This window comes from Gadus chalcogrammus, chromosome 12 (assembly GCF_026213295.1).
Source record: "Gadus chalcogrammus isolate NIFS_2021 chromosome 12, NIFS_Gcha_1.0, whole genome shotgun sequence".
Taxonomy (NCBI): Eukaryota; Metazoa; Chordata; class Actinopteri; order Gadiformes; family Gadidae; genus Gadus; species Gadus chalcogrammus.
This window is the reverse complement of record NC_079423.1, coordinates 9,263,628-9,287,663: the sequence shown is the minus strand read 5'-3', so window position 1 is coordinate 9,287,663 and position 24,036 is coordinate 9,263,628. Positions and strand designations below refer to the sequence as shown.

The 24,036-nt window shown below is 43.2% G+C and overlaps 2 protein-coding genes and 6 non-coding genes across 9 annotated transcripts; 1 reads left to right on the top strand and 7 right to left on the bottom strand.

Moving 5' to 3' along the window:
• Positions 1–1,287: 1,287 nt before the first annotated feature.
• Positions 1,288–1,406, bottom strand: LOC130400824 (5S ribosomal RNA). Its single transcript, XR_008903297.1, has one exon. It is a non-coding gene; the product is annotated as a 5S ribosomal RNA (ribosomal RNA).
• A 759-nt stretch (positions 1,407–2,165) lies between these two features.
• On the bottom strand, positions 2,166–2,284 carry LOC130400822 (5S ribosomal RNA). Its single transcript, XR_008903295.1, has one exon. It is a non-coding gene; the product is annotated as a 5S ribosomal RNA (ribosomal RNA).
• A 1,755-nt stretch (positions 2,285–4,039) lies between these two features.
• On the bottom strand, positions 4,040–4,158 carry LOC130395074 (5S ribosomal RNA). Its single transcript, XR_008898172.1, has one exon. It is a non-coding gene; the product is annotated as a 5S ribosomal RNA (ribosomal RNA).
• A 1,814-nt stretch (positions 4,159–5,972) lies between these two features.
• Positions 5,973–6,091, bottom strand: LOC130401299 (5S ribosomal RNA). Its single transcript, XR_008903761.1, has one exon. It is a non-coding gene; the product is annotated as a 5S ribosomal RNA (ribosomal RNA).
• A 1,780-nt stretch (positions 6,092–7,871) lies between these two features.
• On the bottom strand, positions 7,872–7,990 carry LOC130400183 (5S ribosomal RNA). Its single transcript, XR_008902661.1, has one exon. It is a non-coding gene; the product is annotated as a 5S ribosomal RNA (ribosomal RNA).
• Positions 7,991–9,798: 1,808 nt separating this feature from the next.
• On the bottom strand, positions 9,799–9,917 carry LOC130397740 (5S ribosomal RNA). The gene has a single exon (XR_008900324.1). It is a non-coding gene; the product is annotated as a 5S ribosomal RNA (ribosomal RNA).
• Positions 9,918–15,751: 5,834 nt separating this feature from the next.
• LOC130393647 (uncharacterized) lies at positions 15,752–21,427 on the top strand. 2 transcript variants are annotated; one of them, XM_056604355.1, is made up of 4 exons: positions 15,752–16,471; positions 16,749–16,943; positions 17,056–17,135; positions 17,530–21,427. In XM_056604355.1, the coding sequence occupies exons 1-4, from the start codon at positions 16,412–16,414 to the stop codon at positions 18,491–18,493; spliced, it is 1,299 nt and encodes a 432-aa protein (XP_056460330.1). In that variant the 5' UTR covers positions 15,752–16,411; the 3' UTR covers positions 18,494–21,427. The 2 variants fall into 2 exon arrangements, with proteins under 2 accessions (XP_056460330.1, XP_056460329.1); XM_056604354.1 differs by having other exon boundaries at positions 15,752–16,001; positions 17,530–21,425.
• Positions 17,468–20,995, bottom strand: LOC130393646 (uncharacterized). The gene is made up of 3 exons (XM_056604353.1): positions 20,255–20,995; positions 19,966–20,101; positions 17,468–19,754 (listed from the first exon to the last, which is right to left on the bottom strand). The coding sequence occupies exons 1-3, from the start codon at positions 20,896–20,898 to the stop codon at positions 19,005–19,007; spliced, it is 1,530 nt and encodes a 509-aa protein (XP_056460328.1). The 5' UTR covers positions 20,899–20,995; the 3' UTR covers positions 17,468–19,004.
• Positions 21,428–24,036: the final 2,609 nt, after the last annotated feature.

Below are 24,036 nucleotides of genomic sequence, written 5' to 3'. Positions count from 1 at the left end.
GTAAGTACTGAATACGCGGTCAAACACGACATTGCACACTGTATGTCCGTGAGGAAGCCAGCCCGAGATGGCATCCCTTGGTGAAGAAAAATAAGAAGGTTTAACCTATCAGGTGAGGCAACCGTCATGACACTGCCCTACTGTGATTAGTCAGCAGGGTGCAAAGGGAAGCCACTTGGCTTCACACCAATCAAATCAAAGCATCAACGTCAACGTAAACAAATAGCGGGAGATTTGCACTTTTGCATTTTTATCATTTTATCGTATAAGCAAGTGCAGTTATGGAGGGTTGAGATTTAGAGTATTTAGTAAAATGAAACCAAACTGCCACATGGGCAGCAACTAAAAATTGAATCTGACATGCAGGCCAATGCCGAAGCTTCAGCTGCGTGCACGGAGAGAAAGATGAGTGGTTATCGCACTTTCAATGAGGAGAACTGTGTCCTCACCGACTGGTAGCGCTGAACTTCAGCTACTATTTCGCTGGCCATGTCTTCTTTTTCGTAAAGATTCATGCACCCTGAACAACCCCTGGGTCTCTTATTGACCTCTTCGCCACCATGAAAGACAGGAGAATGGCCTTCATCTACAAACAGGGTGAGTAAAGTAGGCTACCCACCTCCCGGTGTGGCATTACTGTTCCCTGAGGTGTCCGTTTATTATTTTTTGTGTTATTGTATGTCTAATTGTGAATTGTCTGTCTGGAATAAGTTGCATTGGTCAATCAAATGAAGTTGTTGTAGGGTGTGTGTGTGTGTGTGTGTGTGTGTGTGTGTGTGTGTGTGTGTGTGTGTGTGTGTGTGTGTGTGTGTGTGTGTGTGTGTGTGTGTGTGTGTGAGCGCGAAAGAGGGCGAGCACGTGTAAGTCCTGGTAACCAGGCGCTGAAATAGCTCTTGTAGTTACATTCAATACATACAATTTGCGACGTATACTCTTTTCTGTCCCCCACCTTCAAAAAAGCATGTAGATTAAAGGTGTTGTCTCATTTGGCTTCCTCAAAAGAAATCCCCACGCAACACGCCACTGGTATTTTCGCCGTCTTCCCATGGTCTTTGATTGATCTGAAGTGCTTGCGCGTGTTCGTGTGGGTGAAAGTTTAAGAAATGTAGAACTGTCGTTTCAGCTCTCTGGTGCTCCCTGCTGGCAGTATCACTATACCGTCCTCATTTTACACAAAAATAGTTTAGAGAGACGTTGTCAGTCTTTGTATGTTGCTTAAATTCTCCCAAACGGTTGGCAGTAAAGATCCAGGTCACGTTATGCATGAGCTCGAGTTGAGAAAGAAAAAGCTTACAGCACCTGGTATTCCCAGGCGGTCTCCCATCCAAGTACTAACCAGGCCAGACCCTGCTTAGCTTCCGAGATCAGACGAGATCGGGCGTGTTCAGGGTGGTATGGCCGTAAGCAATTATTGCTGCCGCAAAACCAGCATTTATACAGTAGCACGTAAGGAGTGAGAAAGCTGCTGAGGTCCGACGTTACACTGTTACAAAAACAATCACTAGTTCAATAGAGACGGCAGTAAATTATTCAGTAGGAATCCTTATCCATGTAAACGATTATTATGACATCTGAATTAATTAATTATCTGCAATACACTGCGTGTGTGTGTGTGTGTGTGTGTGTGTGTGTGTGTGTGTGTGTGTGTGTGTGTGTGTGTGTGTGTGTGTGTGTGTGTGTGTGTGTGTGTGTGTGTGTGTGTGTGTGTGTGTGTGTGCGCGAAAGAGGGCGAGCACGTGTAAGTCCTGGTAACCAGGCGCTGAAATAGCTCTTGTAGTTACATTCAATATATACAATTTGCGACGTATACTCTTTTCTGTCCCCCACCTTCAAAAAAGCATGTAGATTAAAGGTGTTGTCTCATTTGGCTTCCTCAAAAGAAATCCCCACGCAACACGCCACTGGTATTTTCGCCGTCTTCCCATGGTCTTTGATTGATCTGAAGTGCTTGCGCGTGTTCGTGTGGGTGAAAGTTTAAGAAATGTAGAACTGTCGTTTCAGCTCTCTGGTGCTCCCTGCTGGCAGTATCACTATACCGTCCTCATTTTACACAAAAATAGTTTAGAGAGACGTTGTCAGTCTTTGTATGTTGCTTAAATTCTCCCAAACGGTTGGCAGTAAAGATCCAGGTCACGTTATGCATGAGCTCGAGTTGAGAAAGAAAAAGCTTACAGCACCTGGTATTCCCAGGCGGTCTCCCATCCAAGTACTAACCAGGCCAGACCCTGCTTAGCTTCCGAGATCAGACGAGATCGGGCGTGTTCAGGGTGGTATGGCCGTAAGCAATTATTGCTGCCGCAAAACCAGCATTTATACAGTAGCACGTAAGGAGTGAGAAAGCTGCTGAGGTCCGACGTTACACTGTTACAAAAACAATCACTAGTTCAATAGAGACGGCAGTAAATTATTCAGTAGGAATCCTTATCCATGTAAACGATTATTATGACATCTGAATTAATTAATTATCTGCAATACACTGCGTGTGTGTGTGTGTGTGTGTGTGTGTGTGTGTGTGTGTGTGTGTGTGTGTGTGTGTGTGTGTGTGTGTGTGTGTGTGTGTGTGTGTGTTTGATGTTAAATGTTTGTACCAAGGTTAATGGTTAAAGTGTCGGAGAATTCTTTTATGTTTTTTAGACATCCAATAAAAACATTATTAACAGTTTTGGTTATTCTTTGGTGCTGTGTTGAGGTCATTTCTTCCACATTTTCTCGTCTCATTGAGAATTTCAAAATGTGCGAAACAGCGCCCCTCTAAATTGTAAGTACTGAATACGCGGTCAAACACGACATTGCACACTGTATGTCCGTGAGGAAGCCAGCCCGAGATGGCATCCCTTGGTGAAGAAAAATAAGAAGGTTTAACCTATCAGGTGAGGCAACCGTCATGACACTGCCCTACTGTGATTAGTCAGCAGGGTGCAAAGGGAAGCCACTTGGCTTCACACCAATCAAATCAAAGCATCAACGTCAACGTAAACAAATAGCGGGAGATTTGCACTTTTGCATTTTTATCATTTTATCGTATAAGCAAGTGCAGTTATGGAGGGTTGAGATTTAGAGTATTTAGTAAAATGAAACCAAACTGCCACATGGGCAGCAACTAAAAATTGAATCTGACATGCAGGCCAATGCCGAAGCTTCAGCTGCGTGCACGGAGAGAAAGATGAGTGGTTATCGCACTTTCAATGAGGAGAACTGTGTCCTCACCGACTGGTAGCGCTGAACTTCAGCTACTATTTCGCTGGCCATGTCTTCTTTTTCGTAAAGATTCATGCACCCTGAACAACCCCTGGGTCTCTTATTGACCTCTTCGCCACCATGAAAGACAGGAGAATGGCCTTCATCTACAAACAGGGTGAGTAAAGTAGGCTACCCACCTCCCGGTGTGGCATTACTGTTCCCTGAGGTGTCCGTTTATTATTTTTTGTGTTATTGTATGTCTAATTGTGCATTGTCTGTCTGGAATAAGTTGCATTGGTCAATCAAATGAAGTTGTTGTAGGGTGTGTGTGTGTGTGTGTGTGTGTGTGTGTGTGTGTGTGTGTGTGTGTGTGTGTGTGTGTGTGTGTGTGTGTGTGTGTGTGTGTGTGAGCGCGAAAGAGGGCGAGCACGTGTAAGTCCTGGTAACCAGGCGCTGAAATAGCTCTTGTAGTTACATTCAATAGATACAATTTGCGACGTATACTCTTTTCTGTCCCCCACCTTCAAAAAAGCATGTAGATTAAAGGTGTTGTCTCATTTGGCTTCCTCAAAAGAAATCCCCACGCAACACGCCACTGGTATTTTCGCCGTCTTCCCATGGTCTTTGATTGATCTGAAGTGCTTGCGCGTGTTCGTGTGGGTGAAAGTTTAAGAAATGTAGAACTGTCGTTTCAGCTCTCTGGTGCTCCCTGCTGGCAGTATCACTATACCGTCCTCATTTTACACAAAAATAGTTTATAGAGACGTTGTCAGTCTTTGTATGTTGCTTAAATTCTCCCAAACGGTTGGCAGTAAAGATCCAGGTCACGTTATGCATGAGCTCGAGTTGAAAAAGAAAAAGCTTACAGCACCTGGTATTCCCAGGCGGTCTCCCATCCAAGTTCTAACCAGGCCCGACCCTGCTTAGCTTCCGATATCAGACGAGATCGGGCGTGTTCAGGGTGGTATGGCCGTAAGCAATTATTGCTGCCGCAAAACCAGCATTTATACAGTAGCACGTAAGGAGTGAGAAAGCTGCTGAGGTCCGACGTTACACTGTTACAAAAACAATCACTAGTTCAATAGAGACGGCAGTAAATTATTCAGTAGGAATCCTTATCCATGTAAACGATTATTATGACATCTGAATTAATTAATTATCTGCAATACACTGCGTGTGTGTGTGTGTGTGTGTGTGTGTGTGTGTGTGTGTGTGTGTGTGTGTGTGTGTGTGTGTGTGTGTGTGTGTGTGTGTGTGTGTGTGTGTGTGTGTGTGTGTGTGTGTGATGTTAAATGTTTGTACCAAGGTTAATGGTTAAAGTGTCGGAGAATTCTTTTATGTTTTTTAGACATCCAATAAAAACATTAATATTAACAGTTTTGGTTATTCTTTGGTGCTGTGTTGAGGTCATTTCTTCCACATTTTCTCGTCTCATTGAGAATTTCAAAATGTGCGAAACAGCGCCCCTCTAAATTGTAAGTACTGAATACGCGGTCAAACACGACATTGCACACTGTATGTCCGTGAGGAAGCCAGCCCGAGATGGCATCCCTTGGTGAAGAAAAATAAGAAGGTTTAACCTATCAGGTGAGGCAACCGTCATGACACTGCCCTACTGTGATTAGTCAGCAGGGTGCAAAGGGAAGCCACTTGGCTTCACACCAATCAAATCAAAGCATCAACGTCAACGTAAACAAATAGCGGGAGATTTGCACTTTTGCATTTTTATCATTTTATCGTATAAGCAAGTGCAGTTATGGAGGGTTGAGATTTAGAGTATTTAGTAAAATGAAACCAAACTGCCACATGGGCAGCAACTAAAAATTGAATCTGACATGCAGGCCAATGCCGAAGCTTCAGCTGCGTGCACGGAGAGAAAGATGAGTGGTTATCGCACTTTCAATGAGGAGAACTGTGTCCTCACCGACTGGTAGCGCTGAACTTCAGCTACTATTTCGCTGGCCATGTCTTCTTTTTCGTAAAGATTCATGCACCCTGAACAACCCCTGGGTCTCTTATTGACCTCTTCGCCACCATGAAAGACAGGAGAATGGCCTTCATCTACAAACAGGGTGAGTAAAGTAGGCTACCCACCTCCCGGTGTGGCATTACTGTTCCCTGAGGTGTCCGTTTATTATTTTTTGTGTTATTGTATGTCTAATTGTGCATTGTCTGTCTGGAATAAGTTGCATTGGTCAATCAAATGAAGTTGTTGTAGGGTGTGTGTGTGTGTGTGTGTGTGTGTGTGTGTGTGTGTGTGTGTGTGTGTGTGTGTGTGTGTGTGTGTGTGTGTGTGTGTGTGTGTGTGTGTGTGTGTGTGTGTGTGTGTGTGTGTGTGTGTGAGCGCGAAAGAGGGCGAGCACGTGTAAGTCCTGGTAACCAGGCGCTGAAATAGCTCTTGTAGTTACATTCAATAGATACAATTTGCGACGTATACTCTTTTCTGTCCCCCACCTTCAAAAAAGCATGTAGATTAAAGGTGTTGTCTCATTTGGCTTCCTCAAAAGAAATCCCCACGCAACACGCCACTGGTATTTTCGCCGTCTTCCCATGGTCTTTGATTGATCTGAAGTGCTTGCGCGTGTTCGTGTGGGTGAAAGTTTAAGAAATGTAGAACTGTCGTTTCAGCTCTCTGGTGCTCCCTGCTGGCAGTATCACTATACCGTCCTCATTTTACACAAAAATAGTTTATAGAGACGTTGTCAGTCTTTGTATGTTGCTTAAATTCTCCCAAACGGTTGGCAGTAAAGATCCAGGTCACGTTATGCATGAGCTCGAGTTGAAAAAGAAAAAGCTTACAGCACCTGGTATTCCCAGGCGGTCTCCCATCCAAGTTCTAACCAGGCCCGACCCTGCTTAGCTTCCGAGATCAGACGAGATCGGGCGTGTTCAGGGTGGTATGGCCGTAAGCAATTATTGCTGCCGCAAAACCAGCATTTATACAGTAGCACGTAAGGAGTGAGAAAGCTGCTGAGGTCCGACGTTACACTGTTACAAAAACAATCACTAGTTCAATAGAGACGGCAGTAAATTATTCAGTAGGAATCCTTATCCATGTAAACGATTATTATGACATCTGAATTAATTAATTATCTGCAATACACTGCGTGTGTGTGTGTGTGTGTGTGTGTGTGTGTGTGTGTGTGTGTGTGTGTGTGTGTGTGTGTGTGTGTGTGTGTGTGTGTGTGTGTGTGTGTGTGTGTGTGTGTGTGTGTGTGTGATGTTAAATGTTTGTACCAAGGTTAATGGTTAAAGTGTCGGAGAATTCTTTTATGTTTTTTAGACATCCAATAAAAACATTAATATTAACAGTTTTGGTTATTCTTTGGTGCTGTGTTGAGGTCATTTCTTCCACATTTTCTCGTCTCATTGAGAATTTCAAAATGTGCGAAACAGCGCCCCTCTAAATTGTAAGTACTGAATACGCGGTCAAACACGACATTGCACACTGTATGTCCGTGAGGAAGCCAGCCCGAGATGGCATCCCTTGGTGAAGAAAAATAAGAAGGTTTAACCTATCAGGTGAGGCAACCGTCATGACACTGCCCTACTGTGATTAGTCAGCAGGGTGCAAAGGGAAGCCACTTGGCTTCACACCAATCAAATCAAAGCATCAACGTCAACGTAAACAAATAGCGGGAGATTTGCACTTTTGCATTTTTATCATTTTATCGTATAAGCAAGTGCAGTTATGGAGGGTTGAGATTTAGAGTATTTAGTAAAATGAAACCAAACTGCCACATGGGCAGCAACTAAAAATTGAATCTGACATGCAGGCCAATGCCGAAGCTTCAGCTGCGTGCACGGAGAGAAAGATGAGTGGTTATCGCACTTTCAATGAGGAGAACTGTGTCCTCACCGACTGGTAGCGCTGAACTTCAGCTACTATTTCGCTGGCCATGTCTTCTTTTTCGTAAAGATTCATGCACCCTGAACAACCCCTGGGTCTCTTATTGACCTCTTCGCCACCATGAAAGACAGGAGAATGGCCTTCATCTACAAACAGGGTGAGTAAAGTAGGCTACCCACCTCCCGGTGTGGCATTACTGTTCCCTGAGGTGTCCGTTTATTATTTTTTGTGTTATTGTATGTCTAATTGTGCATTGTCTGTCTGGAATAAGTTGCATTGGTCAATCAAATGAAGTTGTTGTAGTGTGTGTGTGTGTGTGTGTGTGTGTGTGTGTGTGTGTGTGTGTGTGTGTGTGTGTGTGTGTGTGTGTGTGTGTGTGTGTGTGTGTGTGAGCGCGAAAGAGGGCGAGCACGTGTAAGTCCTGGTAACCAGGCGCTGAAATAGCTCTTGTAGTTACATTCAATAGATACAATTTGCGACGTATACTCTTTTCTGTCCCCCACCTTCAAAAAAGCATGTAGATTAAAGGTGTTGTCTCATTTGGCTTCCTCAAAAGAAATCCCCACGCAACACGCCACTGGTATTTTCGCCGTCTTCCCATGGTCTTTGATTGATCTGAAGTGCTTGCGCGTGTTCGTGTGGGTGAAAGTTTAAGAAATGTAGAACTGTCGTTTCAGCTCTCTGGTGCTCCCTGCTGGCAGTATCACTATACCGTCCTCATTTTACACAAAAATAGTTTAGAGAGACGTTGTCAGTCTTTGTATGTTGCTTAAATTCTCCCAAACGGTTGGCAGTAAAGATCCAGGTCACGTTATGCATGAGCTCGAGTTGAAAAAGAAAAAGTTTACAGCACCTGGTATTCCCAGGCGGTCTCCCATCCAAGTACTAACCAGGCCCGACCCTGCTTAGCTTCCGAGATCAGACGAGATCGGGCGTGTTCAGGGTGGTATGGCCGTAAGCAATTATTGCTGCCGCAAAACCAGCATTTATACAGTAGCACGTAAGGAGTGAGAAAGCTGCTGAGGTCCGACGTTACACTGTTACAAAAACAATCACTAGTTCAATAGAGACGGCAGTAAATTATTCAGTAGGAATCCTTATCCATGTAAACGATTATTATGACATCTGAATTAATTAATTATCTGCAATACACTGCGTGTGTGTGTGTGTGTGTGTGTGTGTGTGTGTGTGTGTGTGTGTGTGTGTGTGTGTGTGTGTGTGTGTGTGTGTGTGTGTGTGTGTGTGTGTGTGTGTGTGTGTGTGTGTGTGTGTGTGTGTGTGTGATGTTAAATGTTTGTACCAAGGTTAATGGTTAAAGTGTCGGAGAATTCTTTTATGTTTTTTAGTCATCCAATAAAAACATTAATATTAACAGTTTTGGTTATTCTTTGGTGCTGTGTTGAGGTCATTTCTTCCACATTTTCTCGTCTCATTGAGAATTTCAAAATGTGCGAAACAGCGCCCCTCTAAATTGTAAGTACTGAATACGCGGTCAAACACGACATTGCACACTGTATGTCCGTGAGGAAGCCAGCCCGAGATGGCATCCCTCGGTGAAGAAAAATAAGAAGGTTTAACCTATCAGGTGAGGCAACCGTCATGACACTGCCCTACTGTGATTAGTCAGCAGGGTGCAAAGGGAAGCCACTTGGCTTCACACCAATCAAATCAAAGCATCAACGTCAACGTAAACAAATAGCGGGAGATTTGCACTTTTGCATTTTTATCATTTTATCGTATAAGCAAGTGCAGTTATGGAGGGTTGAGATTTAGAGTATTTAGTAAAATGAAACCAAACTGCCACATGGGCAGCAACTAAAAATTGAATCTGACATGCAGGCCAATGCCGAAGCTTCAGCTGCGTGCACGGAGAGAAAGATGAGTGGTTATCGCACTTTCAATGAGGAGAACTGTGTCCTCACCGACTGGTAGCGCTGAACTTCAGCTACTATTTCGCTGGCCATGTCTTCTTTTTCGTAAAGATTCATGCACCCTGAACAACCCCTGGGTCTCTTATTGACCTCTTCGCCACCATGAAAGACAGGAGAATGGCCTTCATCTACAAACAGGGTGAGTAAAGTAGGCTACCCACCTCCCGGTGTGGCATTACTGTTCCCTGAGGTGTCCGTTTATTATTTTTTGTGTTATTGTATGTCTAATTGTGCATTGTCTGTCTGGAATAAGTTGCATTGGTCAATCAAATGAAGTTGTTGTAGGGTGTGTGTGTGTGTGTGTGTGTGTGTGTGTGTGTGTGTGTGTGTGTGTGTGTGTGTGTGTGTGTGTGTGTGTGTGTGTGTGTGTGTGTGTGTGTGTGTGTGAGCGCGAAAGAGGGCGAGCACGTGTAAGTCCTGGTAACCAGGCGCTGAAATAGCTCTTGTAGTTACATTCAATAGATACAATTTGCGACGTATACTCTTTTCTGTCCCCCACCTTCAAAAAAGCATGTAGATTAAAGGTGTTGTCTCATTTGGCTTCCTCAAAATAAATCCCCACGCAACACGCCACTGGTATTTTCGCCGTCTTCCCATGGTCTTTGATTGATCTGAAGTGCTTGCGCGTGTTCGTGTGGGTGAAAGTTTAAGAAATGTAGAACTGTCGTTTCAGCTCTCTGGTGCTCCCTGCTGGCAGTATCACTATACCGTCCTCATTTTACACAAAAATAGTTTAGAGAGACGTTGTCAGTCTTTGTATGTTGCTTAAATTCTCCCAAACGGTTGGCAGTAAAGATCCAGGTCACGTTATGCATGAGCTCGAGTTGAAAAAGAAAAAGCTTACAGCACCTGGTATTCCCAGGCGGTCTCCCATCCAAGTACTAACCAGGCCCGACCCTGCTTAGCTTCCGAGATCAGACGAGATCGGGCGTGTTCAGGGTGGTATGGCCGTAAGCAATTATTGCTGCCGCAAAACCAGGATTTATACAGTAGCACGTAAGGAGTGAGAAAGCTGCTGAGGTCCGACGTTACACTGTTACAAAAACAATCACTAGTTCAATAGAGACGGCAGTAAATTATTCAGTAGGAATCCTTATCCATGTAAACGATTATTATGACATCTGAATTAATTAATTATCTGCAATACACTGTGTGTGTGTGTGTGTGTGTGTGTGTGTGTGTGTGTGTGTGTGTGTGTGTGTGTGTGTGTGTGTGTGTGTGTGTGTGTGTGTGTGTGTGTGTGTGTGTGTGTGTGTGTGTGTGTGTGTGTGTGATGTTAAATGTTTGTACCAAGGTTAATGGTTAAAGTGTCGGAGAATTCTTTTATGTTTTTTAGACATCCAATAAAAACATTAATATTAACAGTTTTGGTTATTCTTTGGTGCTGTGTTGAGGTCATTTCTTCCACATTTTCTCGTCTCATTGAGAATTTCAAAATGTGCGAAACAGCGCCCCTCTAAATTGTAAGTACTGAATACGCGGTCAAACACGACATTGCACACTGTATGTCCGTGAGGAAGCCAGCCCGAGATGGCATCCCTTGGTGAAGAAAAATAAGAAGGTTTAACCTATCAGGTGAGGCAACCGTCATGACACTGCCCTACTGTGATTAGTCAGCAGGGTGCAAAGGGAAGCCACTTGGCTTCACACCAATCAAATCAAAGCATCAACGTCAACGTAAACAAATAGCGGGAGATTTGCACTTTTATCATTTTATCGTATAAGCAAGTGCAGTTATGGAGGGTTGAGATTTAGAGTATTTAGTAAAATGAAACCAAACTGCCACATGGGCAGCAACTAAAAATTGAATCTGACATGCAGGCCAATGCCGAAGCTTCAGCTGCGTGCACGGAGAGAAAGATGAGTGTTTATCGCACTTTCAATGAGGAGAACTGTGTCCTCACCGACTGGTAGCGCTGAACTTCAGCTACTATTTCGCTGGCCATGTCTTCTTTTTCGTAAAGATTCATGCACCCTGAACAACCCCTGGGTCTCTTATTGACCTCTTCGCCACCATGAAAGACATGAGAATGGCCTTCATCTACAAACAGGGTGAGTAAAGTAGGCTACCCACCTCCCGGTGTGGCATTACTGTTCCCTGATGTGTCCGTTTATTATTTTTTGTGTTATTGTATGTCTAATTGTGCATTGTCTGTCTGGAATAAGTTGCATTGGTCAATCAAATGAAGTTGTTGTTGTGTGTGTGTGTGTGTGTGTGTGTGTGTGTGTGTGTGTGTGTGTGTGTGTGTGTGTGTGTGTGTGTGTGTGTGTGTGTGTGTGTGTGTGTGTGTGTGTGTGTGTGTGTGTGTGTGTGTGTGTGTGTGTGAAAGAGGGCGAGCACGTGTAAGTCCTGGTAACCAGGCGCTGAAATAGCTCTTGTAGTTACATTCAATCAACACAGTCTCACTCCGAGAACGTCAAATACCGACTGTTGGCAAAGGCCCTTTAGCGTCGGTGACTGACGGGAAAGGTACCCTTTTTATTCGCTCGGTGACGGTAAAGGTACCCTTCGGCGTCTTCTGCATACGGAATGGGGGGTGCCTCACTACGTCTCTAATAGACGATGTGAGCATCTTTCCTATTGGATAGTTTTTTAGGATATTCTTCTGTGAAAATGGCGGACATACTTTTTATCCTGGGTGGAAAATATGATATTTTAGAATAGTTACACCATTAAAAGTGTTTATGTAAACATTTTTAGCGAGAAATGTGCATTTTACTTTCATAATCGTCGTTCGGCGAATGTGAAGGATGTTTGGTTTGATAGATATGACGAAGAATATTTCATCGGGCGATAATGGCCGGCGTACAGGCATCCCGGGCTCACGAAAATAGGTGACACTGTCACGTTATTCAATCTATTGAAACGTGATCAGGTACACGTATTTTCTAAATGTTCGTGTCAAAAAGCACATTTTTCAAACTCATGCATATCAATTGGAAGTATTTGTCGTGATTTGTCACTAAGCACGACTTCCATCTAAGGTTCTGTCCGGGAGCTTTCTCCCTATTGTCCCTTAAGGAGCTCCGTACAGAACATTTATTGTTAAAAATTGTTTGTGATAACTAAGAATATGATAGCTTTTCCAGTCTCACCAATATGTATAAAATGTACAATATATTCGTTGTACTTCACTCGTGCAATGACAATAAAAGGCTTTCTATTCTATTCTATTCTATTCTATGCGCACAGATCGCACGGTTTGACACTTTCAAGATGCGTGCAGTAGCCTACATACGCCAAATGACCATTTCGTGTGCATACGATACGCAAAACCCAGCATTAACTACTGTGGAGGGCGGATACGTCCATTTCGCGTGCATATGTGCATATGATACGAAAAACCCAGCATTAACTGAATGGGAGATGCAATATTTTAGGACAGATTCACCATTTAACGTGTTTCTAATGACATTTCTAGCGAGAAATGTACTTTTCCCTTGAATAATCCTCAGTCAGTGAATGTGTATGATCTTTATTAATCTTTATTATCTGAATGGGAAATGCAGCTCACGTGTTTCCTGCTTTTGTGTTATTAAACCGTTACTTTATGTAACTTTTAATGATATCATTTTGTTAGAAACACGTACGTTTTCGTGAACACTGGATTACGTCGCATTTCAACATAAAATAGCGTGTTATACACACACACACACACACACACACACACACACACACACACACACACACTGCATTTCGCTGCCAAATAAATAAATACTAAGGCAGAATAAAGAATAAATTAATTCATTATCATTCAACTTCAACATGCGTTATTACAGTATAGTGGTGGAGGGATGACGTGTGTTGGCCAACCCGGAAGTGAGCGTCGCCCTGGGTTCCCTTGACAAAAAGCCAACGGGTTTTTCCATTTGATTTTGGATTATTGCAGAAAAATTAGCATCTTTGAAGCACCTCCTCAAAAACTGAAAATAAATAAAAATAACTGTGCTCCAAAGAAAGAAATGTAAACCAATGCATTCCGAATGGGAGTGTTTCTCCGATTTTTCCATGCTACACAGAACGAAATGTAAACCCATGCAAATAAAGACTTCATGGTCATAATCATTTAAATATCATTAATCTCCTGAGGGTGGTATTCTATTTTTTTCAACTGGGCTGAATCCAGTCACTTGACCGTCATGGTTGCTATGGTGGTTGCTATCCACCAGCTCCTCTAATCCTTACATGGCTCTAAAAACCACGCGGCAAATGAGCTGCCGTAATTTGTGTTGTTTTTGTCGTAAACTAGTGTCCGATGGTTAAAAAATAGACGGATATTCCAAGGTATCCTTAAAAGGCAGCTTGGATGTTTTTATTTTCTGCAGTTTAGACTTCTTCTATAACCTATTTTTGAAAGCAAAACACCAAGCTCATTGATTTAACGAGGCAGGGTTATTTGAAACAATTTATTAAATAAATATTTATGAGAGGTCATTCCTTCTCCTGAGTTTTCTTCCTATTTATGTCTAGTGTACAACCCTACTGTCCACAAGCATCACCCCCCCCCTCCCCATATGGATTTGGAGAATTGTTGCCACGTCCCAGTGGTGGAGGTATCATATATATGAAAGAGGGCATTCAATTATACTACAATGATCAATTAGGAGGCCGAAGCCCTAAAGGAAGTGATGCAATAGGTGACTGGGTCGACGACATTTAAGTAAGCTTTACTTTGAGGTCTCTTATATATCAAAGGGGGTCTCAAAGGACGCATACGCTTCAACCTGTGGCTCCGGTCCTACAGGAAATGACCCAGCAAGTGCTCCATCTCGTTGCACCTGCACCCAGCGGCTCGCTTGCAAGATTTTGGCCTGAAGTTATTCCCAGACCTACACCGTAGCCATCCAACCTGCATATCTGAGAATCAGGCCTCTCTTTAATAATGACAAAATGTATGAGAGAAATACACATTAACTTTTGACTCATAAGCGGCGTGGTGCCGGCTCCTTTTGACCTTTTGACCCCAGACTTCTGGGGGAATAGCTGAATCAATTCATTAGTCAATCAAAAGCATGTAAAGAGGGAGAACAAGGTGTCCTTCAACATCTACGCTTCCAGGCGATTGCAACGGTGCCACACATGAGCATATTCGAACATGTTTAATGGTAGTAATTAGCTGTCGAAATTGGAGGCCTTAATCAATAATGAGCAGCTATTGATTTGCTTCCCGATAGAAATTTGTGACAAATGACATGTTATTTAGCCTCTACACGTTGAGTTGAGTCCAATGACACCAAGCATGACACTCTAGAAAATGGTAACATGTATTTGACATGGTACACCTAGGTCTAGGACATGATCTCGGTGTAGCAAGAGGGCGAGCTTGATCTCATTGGACTCAGCTTAACGTGTAGATGCTAAATAACATGTAATTTGTCAAAAATCTCCATCGGGAAGCAAATCTATAGCTGGTCATTATTGATAAAGGCCTCCAAAATCGACAGCTAATTACTACCCCGAAACATATTCAAATATGATCATGTGTGGCACTGTTGCAATCGCCTCGAAACGTAGATGTCAAAGGACACCTTGTTTGCCCGTTACGTAACCGGGAAGATATTTTCATACTTCTAATGAATTGATTCATATTTTAAGGTTCTCGGAGTGAGACTTTAAGCGGCTGCAGCAGAAGTGTTGAGACGAAAGATGATATCAAGACATTTATAGAATATTCACATTCACATTATGATTCTTCGTCATAACATCCGACCAAACATCCTTTACAGTCACCAAGCGAGGATTATGAAAGTCCAGGCCCCCCCTTCCGGCACTCAAGGTCCGACTGGGACAAGTTTAGGGCAGGAAGGGCCCCCCATTCCGGCCCTCGGGGTCCGACCGGGCAAAGTTTCGGTGCGGGGATCCCAGTTAGGCCTTAGAATAAGGTATTCAAATTTCAGGGCGGTAGGACCTTCCTATCTCAAAAACTGTTTTTCCACCACATTCTGAACCATTAGGTCTTGCAGGTAACACATCTGAGGGGCTTTGTCCAAATTACAGTCCATTTGGGAAAACTTTTTTTCTCTAAGGGCTAGAACTCCAAATCTCGGATATGTCGTTCTCGGGGCCCCGGGAAATGTGTGTAAACATTTTAGCATCCCTAGCTATCTCGAAAAGGCCGGAAAAGGGGCGTGACCTCCCACAGTACGGTAAATGTACATAAGACAGGTTAGTTTCTAGTCCCCATTTTTTGTGGGATGGAGGTGTACATTTGTGGCTTAAGGTGTGTAGTCACAGCTGGCCTGTGGCCACGTTTTTGAAGTCTGGGGTCAAAAGGTCAAAAGGAGCCGGCACCACGCCGCTTATGAGATAACAAAAAGTGAATGTGTATTTCTCTAATAGCTTTTTGTCATTATTAAAGAGAAGCCTGATTCTAAGATATGCGTGTTGGATGGCTAGGGTGTAGGTCTGGGAAGAACTTCAGGCCAAAATCTTGCAAGCGAGCCGCTGGGTGCAGGTGCAACGAGATGGAGCACTTGCTGAGTCATTTCCTGTAGGGCTGGAGCCACAGGTTGAAGCGTATGCGTCCTTTGAGACCCCCTTTGATATATATAAGAGACCTCAAAGTAAAGCATACTTAAATGTTGTCGACCCAGTCACCTATTGCATCACTTCCTTTAGGGCTTCGGCCTAAAGGACAAAGCCCCTCAGATGTGTTACCTGCAAGACCTAATGGTTCAGAATGTGGTGGAAAAACAGTTTTTGAGATAGGAAGGTCCTACCGCCCTGAAATTTGAATACCTTATTCTAAGGCCTAACTGGGATCCCCGGGATAGACTACGTGCACATTAGCATATGCTACTTCCGGTAGCCTACTTCCTATTGGGTGTCGAGCTTCCGGTATCAACACGACTCGGCTGTCTATGGCTGGAATCCGGTAGCCCAATGGCCGAAGCAAATTTCTCAAGATGTCTTGGACATATGCCGGCGATAACAGTTGACGATGTTCATCGACTGGTCAGCATTTTTTCACCCGCACCCCAAAGCAAACGAGAAAAGGGTTTTATACTGTATATATCGCAATATTTGCACAATTTTGAAGGTAAGTCACAACAACATGATATCCATGCTACGTGCTAAAGTTATGTTATCTGGTAAATGTTATGTTATCTCTATACATTATAAAAGTCGAAATCGTGCGTTAGATGTTTGTCTTAGCCCTTGTTTAGTTTATGATGTTATGTTCGGAGGCTATGTGTTGTTGACACTCCTACGTGTTATATAGGCAGTAGCCTAAAAGTATCAAACGTTGATTCGTTCGTTTTCAAGTTAGCAAACTGTGATTGCCTGTGTATGAACAAACGAACTTTAGATGGACAACAATATTTTCCTATTAGAGTTGCTAGTCATTGTTCTTACCAACTAACTTGCATGCTATCCTATTAATTACTAACTTGCTAAAATTGTTATTTTTCCACAGTGTCTGACAAAGATCAGGGTTCAGGAGAGGTGATGGTCAGGGCAGAGTGCTACAGGTCAATGAGGAAGTCAGAGAAACCTCACAAGCTCAGAGTATGGATACAGTCAGCGGCAGTGTGAAATTGTGTTCAGTGTAAAAATCATAGTAGGCCTAATGTTCGGTAGGGTATTGTTAGGTTTTAGGGTTAGGGTATGGTTGGGCTTAGAGTAGAGTTTCCTAGGATCATGCCAGGCTGTCAAGGGAGGTGTTCAGGCAGAATTTGAATATACATCAGGCAGGCTTTTAATAAATATATCCCTTGACATGAGTAATACTGTCAAGGGATATGTATTGATTACGTTGAATACATTGGTATGTTGTACTTTATAGGTGGTCCTAAAAGATGTGCAGCCTGTGGAGCTCCTGCACTTCCATTGCACCTGCAAGGCTGGAAAGGCATTGTGCAACCACGGTGTTGCACTTCTGTTTCAAGCTGCGCACTATTCGCAGTTGAAACTCCAGGTTGTCCCCCCAACGTTGAGCTGCACTGAAGGGGAACAACAGTGGCATAAGCCTAGAGTTATGGTGAGTTCATTCAATCCAACTTCATGTATAAAGCACCTTTCATGCATACATTGTACCTGCTTTAAAACAATCCTACTTGCCACATTCTGTATTTTTTCCTATATTGCTATAGGGGATAAAGCCGGGCCCTGTTGACAAGATGGCTGTGATCTCGGCCAAACCAAAAGCCAGAAAGACAACAGAGGGAGTGCGGTAAGTGCTCTATTTATGGGATTTCAGAATACATTATATTGGCCAATAGCATTTATAACCAGTGATGGGAAACTGGCATTATTGTTACAAAGTAGGTTCTATGTGTAATTATATTCTCTACGGTAGTGAGTTATAGGTTCAACTAATTTCATCAATGATTGATTCCACTCACCTCTAAGTGTCAAACTCTTTAGCAGGTGTCTATAAAATTGTCAAAAGCCTGACTTGTAATTCATGATATTCAGTGTTATTATTAATTCAGATGACCTGTTATTGTATTACATTTGCAGAATGCTCTTCCACTCAAGCAGAATGTATTACTCTGTTGCAGATTTTTAGTGTGTGTGTGTGCGTGTGTGTGTGTGCGTGTGCGTGTTTGTTTTCTAAAATACAGGAGCAAACTGTACAAAGGTCTTCATGGGGAACTTCCTGACCTCTCAGTTCTTCGGGTGTCGGAGGTATACAAAGACTTTGCTGCTGCTGACCGCCCTATGATCTGCAGCATGGGGATAACTGAAGATATTCCACTAGTGGACTCGCTGTTTGGAAAGGTTCAACATGGAAGTCCCGTGTCGTACCAGCAACCTGCCAAAGACCAGGTAAAGGCTCTCCATGATGCCACACCCCCTCCATCGTTGCCACTCCAGGCCTACAGACTTGAGCCATCAGAGTGCATGTTTGCGTGTTCCAGAAAACAACAACTGCACATGCAAAGTCTTCAAGTCACCGAGGATTTGGCCCATAAGATCGAATGTGGTACCCGAGAGCAGAGCTTGTGTGCCGATTGGTACAATGTTCGGAAACCACGGGTGACAGCATCTCGTTTCAGAGAAGTCTGTCATGTGGGCAAGGCCTCTGAAGAGGGACTTGCGGAACGCATTCTTAGAGGGATACGGCAGACCGCAGCTATGAAGAGGGGTTTGGAGTTGGAGGCTGATGCAGTCTGGGAGTACTGCCAGATAAAGAGAGTCAACCACTACAAATGTGGGTTTGTAGTACACCCAGATGCACCTTGGATTGGTGCCTCGCCGGATGGGGTTGTTTTTGACCCATTAGAACAGCCAGAGTTTGGCCTTTTAGAGATAAAATGTCCCAACATTTCTAATTACATAGACGCACCTTATCTGAAGGTAATAAGTGGTTCAGTGCAGCTCAAACCGACCCATGCCTACTATTGGCAAGTTCAGGGCCAACTGTTGGTCACAGGTATGAGTTGGTGCGATTTTGTTGTCTCTGCCCAGGATGATGTTTTCATCCAGAGAATCCAGAGGGATGAGGGCATGATGCTAACAATGAAGCGTGGGATTGACATGTTTTTCTTCAATGTATACATGGACAAATACCTGGCAGTGGCATGAGTTGTTGATTTCATTTTAGCAGATGACTCCTTTAAATCTTATGTGACTAATGATTAAGTTAATTGTACATGTTCATTTGAATGCTTTGTTTATTTAAGGGCAATCTCCTTTCTCTTTATTTAATTCCCCCCTATCCCTTGATTTTTCAATAAATGATAACGTATTCAAACATTTTATCAGTTGTCTCCCTCCTTTTTGTTGCACCTCTTTAACGAGCAGAGGTTCGTAACAGGCAGTGACACGTCATGCTAACGATTAATGAAATTTTACTCTTTCAAATACATTTCACTTGAAATCTATATGATGTGTTTTTCCTTTCTGAATTACAGATAAATGGTCCTTTGCATCTTTAAAAAATCCATCACAGCCAATAGGACACAGAACAAAGCTGTAGACTACATTTATGAAGTAAAGCAGTTTTATTTAAAGAGTAACAACAAATCACTTAAAAAAAAAAAAACAGTATGGAGTATGGTTAAATAGCATGTTTATTTTGAAAAAGACCAGAAAATCAGACCATCCATTTCTTGACCAGGGGTCCGTACTGATAATTGGAGAGGAGACATGCAACAGTGAACAGTTGATTTATACTGCCACAAATAGAGAGAGGGATGACCGTGTCAAAAAGTTTGTTTTCTTTGACCCTCCTAATGAGCCTCTCCACGTGGACTCTCAGGCGTGCAATCGACTGGGTTTTAAGGATGTCTACCTCTGACATTTGCTCCTGTTTGTGCATAAAAGCAGGGCGATGCACTTTCCCAGAAACTAGCTCATCAATCAAAAACCCCTTGTCTACCATAACCTCCATGTCGGGTGTTAGGAGAGAGGTGATGCCGGAGTGACGGAAAATCTCCTTGTCACTGATGGAGCCTTCAAAAAGTGCTGACACAAATGTCAATGCTCCATGGGGGGACATGCCAATAAGTGCTTTGAAGGTACAGTGCGACTTGTAGGCGGAGAATACCTCACTTTGAAGCAGAAGGGAGGTAGGGGCTTGGCATCTCATCTCTGTGCAGTCAAGGACGACCTGGGTGTTCTCATAGGTCCCATTGAAATCTGTGGGGCAGTTTTCTCTCACTGATCTGCTGGTCATCCAGATGGAGAGCGATCCGAGCAAAGCATACAAAAAGTTGGACCACGTCACAATTATTCTGCTTGCTGTTGCTCTGTGGATATTGAACTTGTGACCAAGCTCCCTTTGTGTACACCCGGTTGACAGGTAGTTGAGGAAGAGGAAGAGCTCGTCAATTGGCAGCAGTTTCTAGGGAAAATGTCACTGTATTAGATACTGTAGATAGAAGCACTACAACACAACGATAACATACACAAACTAGGGTGTTTAAAATATGTGGTGCATGCACAGAGCTGAGCAGAAACAATACACAGTTAACTGCCTCTTCTGTGGCAGTCACCAGCAAAATGTGTGATCCACATGTACCGAGCCGGTGGTATATGTTTGTTGTAAAACTTACTGTTGGTCTGTTCATAGGGGTCTCAGTGGATGTACTGGTGGAGAGGTTCTTCTGACCACTGGTGACTCTCACCATTCTGCTTGTTGCCTCTTGAATTAGATCCCAAAAAGCCATCAAATGTTCATATGATGGAAATCTGCATGCAAACAGGACATAGCTTTTATGGTGATGGCATTCATATTACATTAAAACATTCCAATTTAATCATCATTCAAATCAATCATACAGATGGGAGGCAAGTGAAATGCTTGTGTGATAATTAGAAAAGTTCAGGTTCAACATTTCTTACCTGGTATAGTAGCGAATGTCACTTGGTGATGTAGAAAACCGTTGCAATCCAAATCTCTCCATGTGCAGTGTTTCGATCTGCCGTGTGAGCTCCTCGATCTGCCTCGACATGCTCTCAAATTTCTCACGGTCGACCACGATGAAAGAGCTGGCTGTGTAATCGTGGTCTTCCATCAGAGGTGTCGAAGCCAACTCAGTACATCCAGAGACACTGTTTTCACCCACTTCCATCTCCACGGTGGAGTCATCCTCGGGGGTGGGGTCATCCTCGGGGGCGCGGTCCAAAGCCTGGGTTGCTCGAGGCCGGCGATCCCAAACTCCGGGCCGTTGAGTTTTTTTGGTGTAATTATTCCAACCGAACAAGGATGGAATAATATTTGGTCGAAGACACCGCTTTCCAACAGAAGAGATAACTATGTCTTCTTGCTCAAAGTGTCGACTACACACTCTAGAGCTGGTGGTTGGGGTGAAACCTTCTCTTCTGACTTTCACAAGCCACTGGGCGCGTAAAGTAGGTTCCTTTGGGAAACTATGAAAGCTCAAAACTTTGTTGAATCTCCCCCCGGCTGTACAAAGTGGCACACAACAATGGTGGTTATTACCACCGACTGCCCTTTGAAAAGTAAATCGTTTTTTCCGATCCATTGCGAACAATAACCTCACACCGCCAGCCGGCTAATGTCAACAAACCGCCAAGCGGAAGCTAGAGGCTCAACTTCCGCCCTCAAACAGGAAGTTAGCATTTTCGTCGTGCACAGAGTGAATGGTGATGCCGTAGCTATTGTCTATTGATTTGTTTGACAGATTCACCATTAAACGTGTTTCTAATGACATTTCTAGCGAGAAATGTACTTTTCCCTTGAATAATCTTCAGTCAGTGAATGTGTATGATCTTTATAATCTTTATTATATGAATGGGAAATGCAATATTTTAGGACCGATTCACCGTTAAACGTGTTTCTAATAACATTTCTAGCGAGAAATATGCTTTTTACTTGCATAATCTTCAGTCAGTGATTGTGTCTGATCTTTAGTTTTATAGTTATTAGGAAGATTTTATCGGCTCGCTCGCATGTTTCAACGACGTCAGGTTGCTAGGGACGCTGCTTTCGCTAAACTAGCAAGCTGATCTTTTTTCGACGCTCCTTATGGCAGAAAAAAACGCTGGGAGAGGCGTCTCAAAAAACGGCCGTGACTTTTTCCAGAAACGCTCTGCTCCATAGGAATATAATGTAAAACATGAGCTGGCAGATTTAAAATCGCTAGATGTGAACACGGCCAGTCAAACGTGGCGGAATAATAATACAGTAATAATAAAAACACTAACGATTCCAATAGGTTGCCTTCGCACTTTGTGCTTGGCACCATAATAATAATGACGATGATGATGATGATGATGATAATAATAATTTAATATTTATCTCACTTTGTGTGTCTGGGAGTTTTGTTGGCGAATCAAGTACATCATCAGCGATGCCCTCAATGTATGCGACGATAGCCAGGATCATAGCGCTTCTGGACTGAACTGTAAGTAGGCTACAGCTCTGACTTTAGCTTACAAAAATGTGAATTAGAATAATTATCGAGTTATGTTGTGTTTGTTGACACTCTCTAAAGTGCACTGTAGAAAATACATGGGATAGAGACGGATATAAGTGCATGGTCGTTGCAAATGGGAAGCACTTGGTAGACTAACTTAGCTAACAGTTAACCTGCCGCTTAATCAATTCTGCTCGAATTCAGATAGCATTGAAGGAAATAATCGAGTTATGAAAATACCTATTTGCATTTTTTACCACCGTGTAGTGTATTATGGCAATGGAATATATTTAATCAATCAAGACATTGAATTATAACTTGTTGCACCTAATTAGATATGCCGTTAATCTAGCTAACATAGCCTCTAATTCATTTTCATACAGGGTACCATCATCATAAATTGTATAATCAAACACGGTACAATGTAGTTGTAATATTTGAGTTACTGAGGAGCTATTCACAGGTATATGTGAGATTGTGTTGTAAGCTAACACATGCTTATTGACCCACATTGTCCTGTGCAATTTGGTGGTGTTTGCCATCCCCAGTAGTGCAGAGAACAGTTTTTGCTCCTACTTTCTCTCCCTTCGTCTCTCTATTGCTGCTCTCTCTCTCTCTGTGTGTGTGTGTGTGTGTGTGTGTGTGTGTGTGTGTGTGTGTGTGTGTGTGTGTGTGTGTGTCTGTGTCTGTGTCTGTGTCTGGTGTAGATTTCATCATGGCTCAAAAGAAGTTTAGGCCCTGCCCCTCCTGCCAAGAACCTAACCAGGTGAGGGAAAGTGGAATACAGCATTAGACCTATGTCCAATGTTCTAATATGTGGTTTAATGTTGTACATTTCTCATTAGTAGGTCACGTGGACACTAAAGTATGCTCCTACTAATTGACTTTTTATGATATCTGTACTGTGTTCCAAAACAGGGATAATGTCTGGATTGATATACATTTTGATTGCTTGTTTTTCATCAAACGCCATAGGCATCATTGATTAGAGTAGCCTGGGTGTCTCATACCTCTGCCACTTTCACTGTATGATTATCTATCCTTTACCACGATCTGTTGTGTACTTAATCTCTGGATAATCCTGTGTCAACCCAGAGACGCATATTCTGAATTGCATTGTGCTTCATTTGTGCCTCTTTCCTGAATACAGCCAAATTAAAAGCTATATCTTGATTGTACTTCTTCTCTGTGACTGTGAATCTGATGTCTCACTTTGGTATACTTTTACCAAACCAGGTGAGCCGAAAAACCTGCAGCAGTTGTTTCGCAGCTCTCTCAAACAAGGGAAAACTAAAGGCCAAAACGGGGTCCCTGGATAGGAAGTGGGCGGAAGGGATCCTGAAAAATCGAAACGCGGGAAGAGTGGTGAACTCTGCCCATATTGCAGTAAGTAGAAAAGCTCATATTTCATTAAGTATTAATGATTTGCTTCACCTTCATTAATACTTCTGTGATAGAGCAAGGACCTAATTTTACAAAAATAAGTGTAATCTGTAAGTGTAAAAAAGCAAGACTATATTCCAGGTGACCTATTTCAAAGCCACAATTTAAAAAAGCATTTGGGGAGATAGTAATGTTGTTTAAAGTAATTTTGTTTTTAATATGGTGGAAAAAGAATGCAGTGAGAATAACTAATGTTTGCTCATCTGCATTTATCTATTACAGGTGAAAAAACTAAGTGCATTGGGCTATGTCCCAATTTTATTTTATGCCAGAAGGGAGAAAGCCTCTGGAAAGTGGGTGGCTGATGTGATGAACCAGCTGACACCCACTGAGGATAATCTCAAAATTTTAGCCAGTATGAAAAAGGCATACAATTTTGTTTTGCTTAAAGAAGGTAGGATTTGTTTCATTTAAAAGTCATGACAGTTTTAAACGTTTTGCCTTTGCTGATATCGTACATATCGAATATCAACTTACACAATTAATATTGTAGGGAACCAGCCCCAGCCCCAGCCCCAGCCCCAGCCCCAGCCCCAGCCCCAGCCCCAGCCCCAGCCCCAGCCCCAGCCCCAGCCCCAGCCCCAGCCTCAGCCCCAGCCCCAGCCCCAGCCCCAGCACCAGGCCCAGCACCAGCCTCAGGCCCTGGCCGAGCCCGAGCCTCAATATCATATATTGGACCTATACCCTGTCTTGCCCCAGCCCGAGCCCCAGCCTCAGGCCCTGGCCCAGCCTCAGGCCCAGCACCAGCCCCAGGCCCTGACCCAGTCCAAGCACCAGCCTCAGGCCCTGGCCCAGCACCAG

Coding starts and splice junctions, on each gene's coding strand:
- LOC130393647 (XM_056604354.1), top strand. CDS start 15,903: ATGTTCATCGACTGGTCAGCATTTTTTCACCCGCACCCCAAAGCAAAC. Junction 16,002..16,748: donor ATATTTGCACAATTTTGAAG/GTAAGTCACAAC, acceptor TGTACTTTATAG/GTGGTCCTAAAAGATGTGCA. Junction 17,136..17,529: donor AAGACAACAGAGGGAGTGCG/GTAAGTGCTCTA, acceptor TCTAAAATACAG/GAGCAAACTGTACAAAGGTC.
- LOC130393646 (XM_056604353.1), bottom strand. CDS start 20,898: ATGGATCGGAAAAAACGATTTACTTTTCAAAGGGCAGTCGGTGGTAAT. Junction 20,102..20,254: donor GACATTCGCTACTATACCAG/GTAAGAAATGTT, acceptor GTTTGCATGCAG/ATTTCCATCATATGAACATT. Junction 19,755..19,965: donor CCCCTATGAACAGACCAACA/GTAAGTTTTACA, acceptor CATTTTCCCTAG/AAACTGCTGCCAATTGACGA.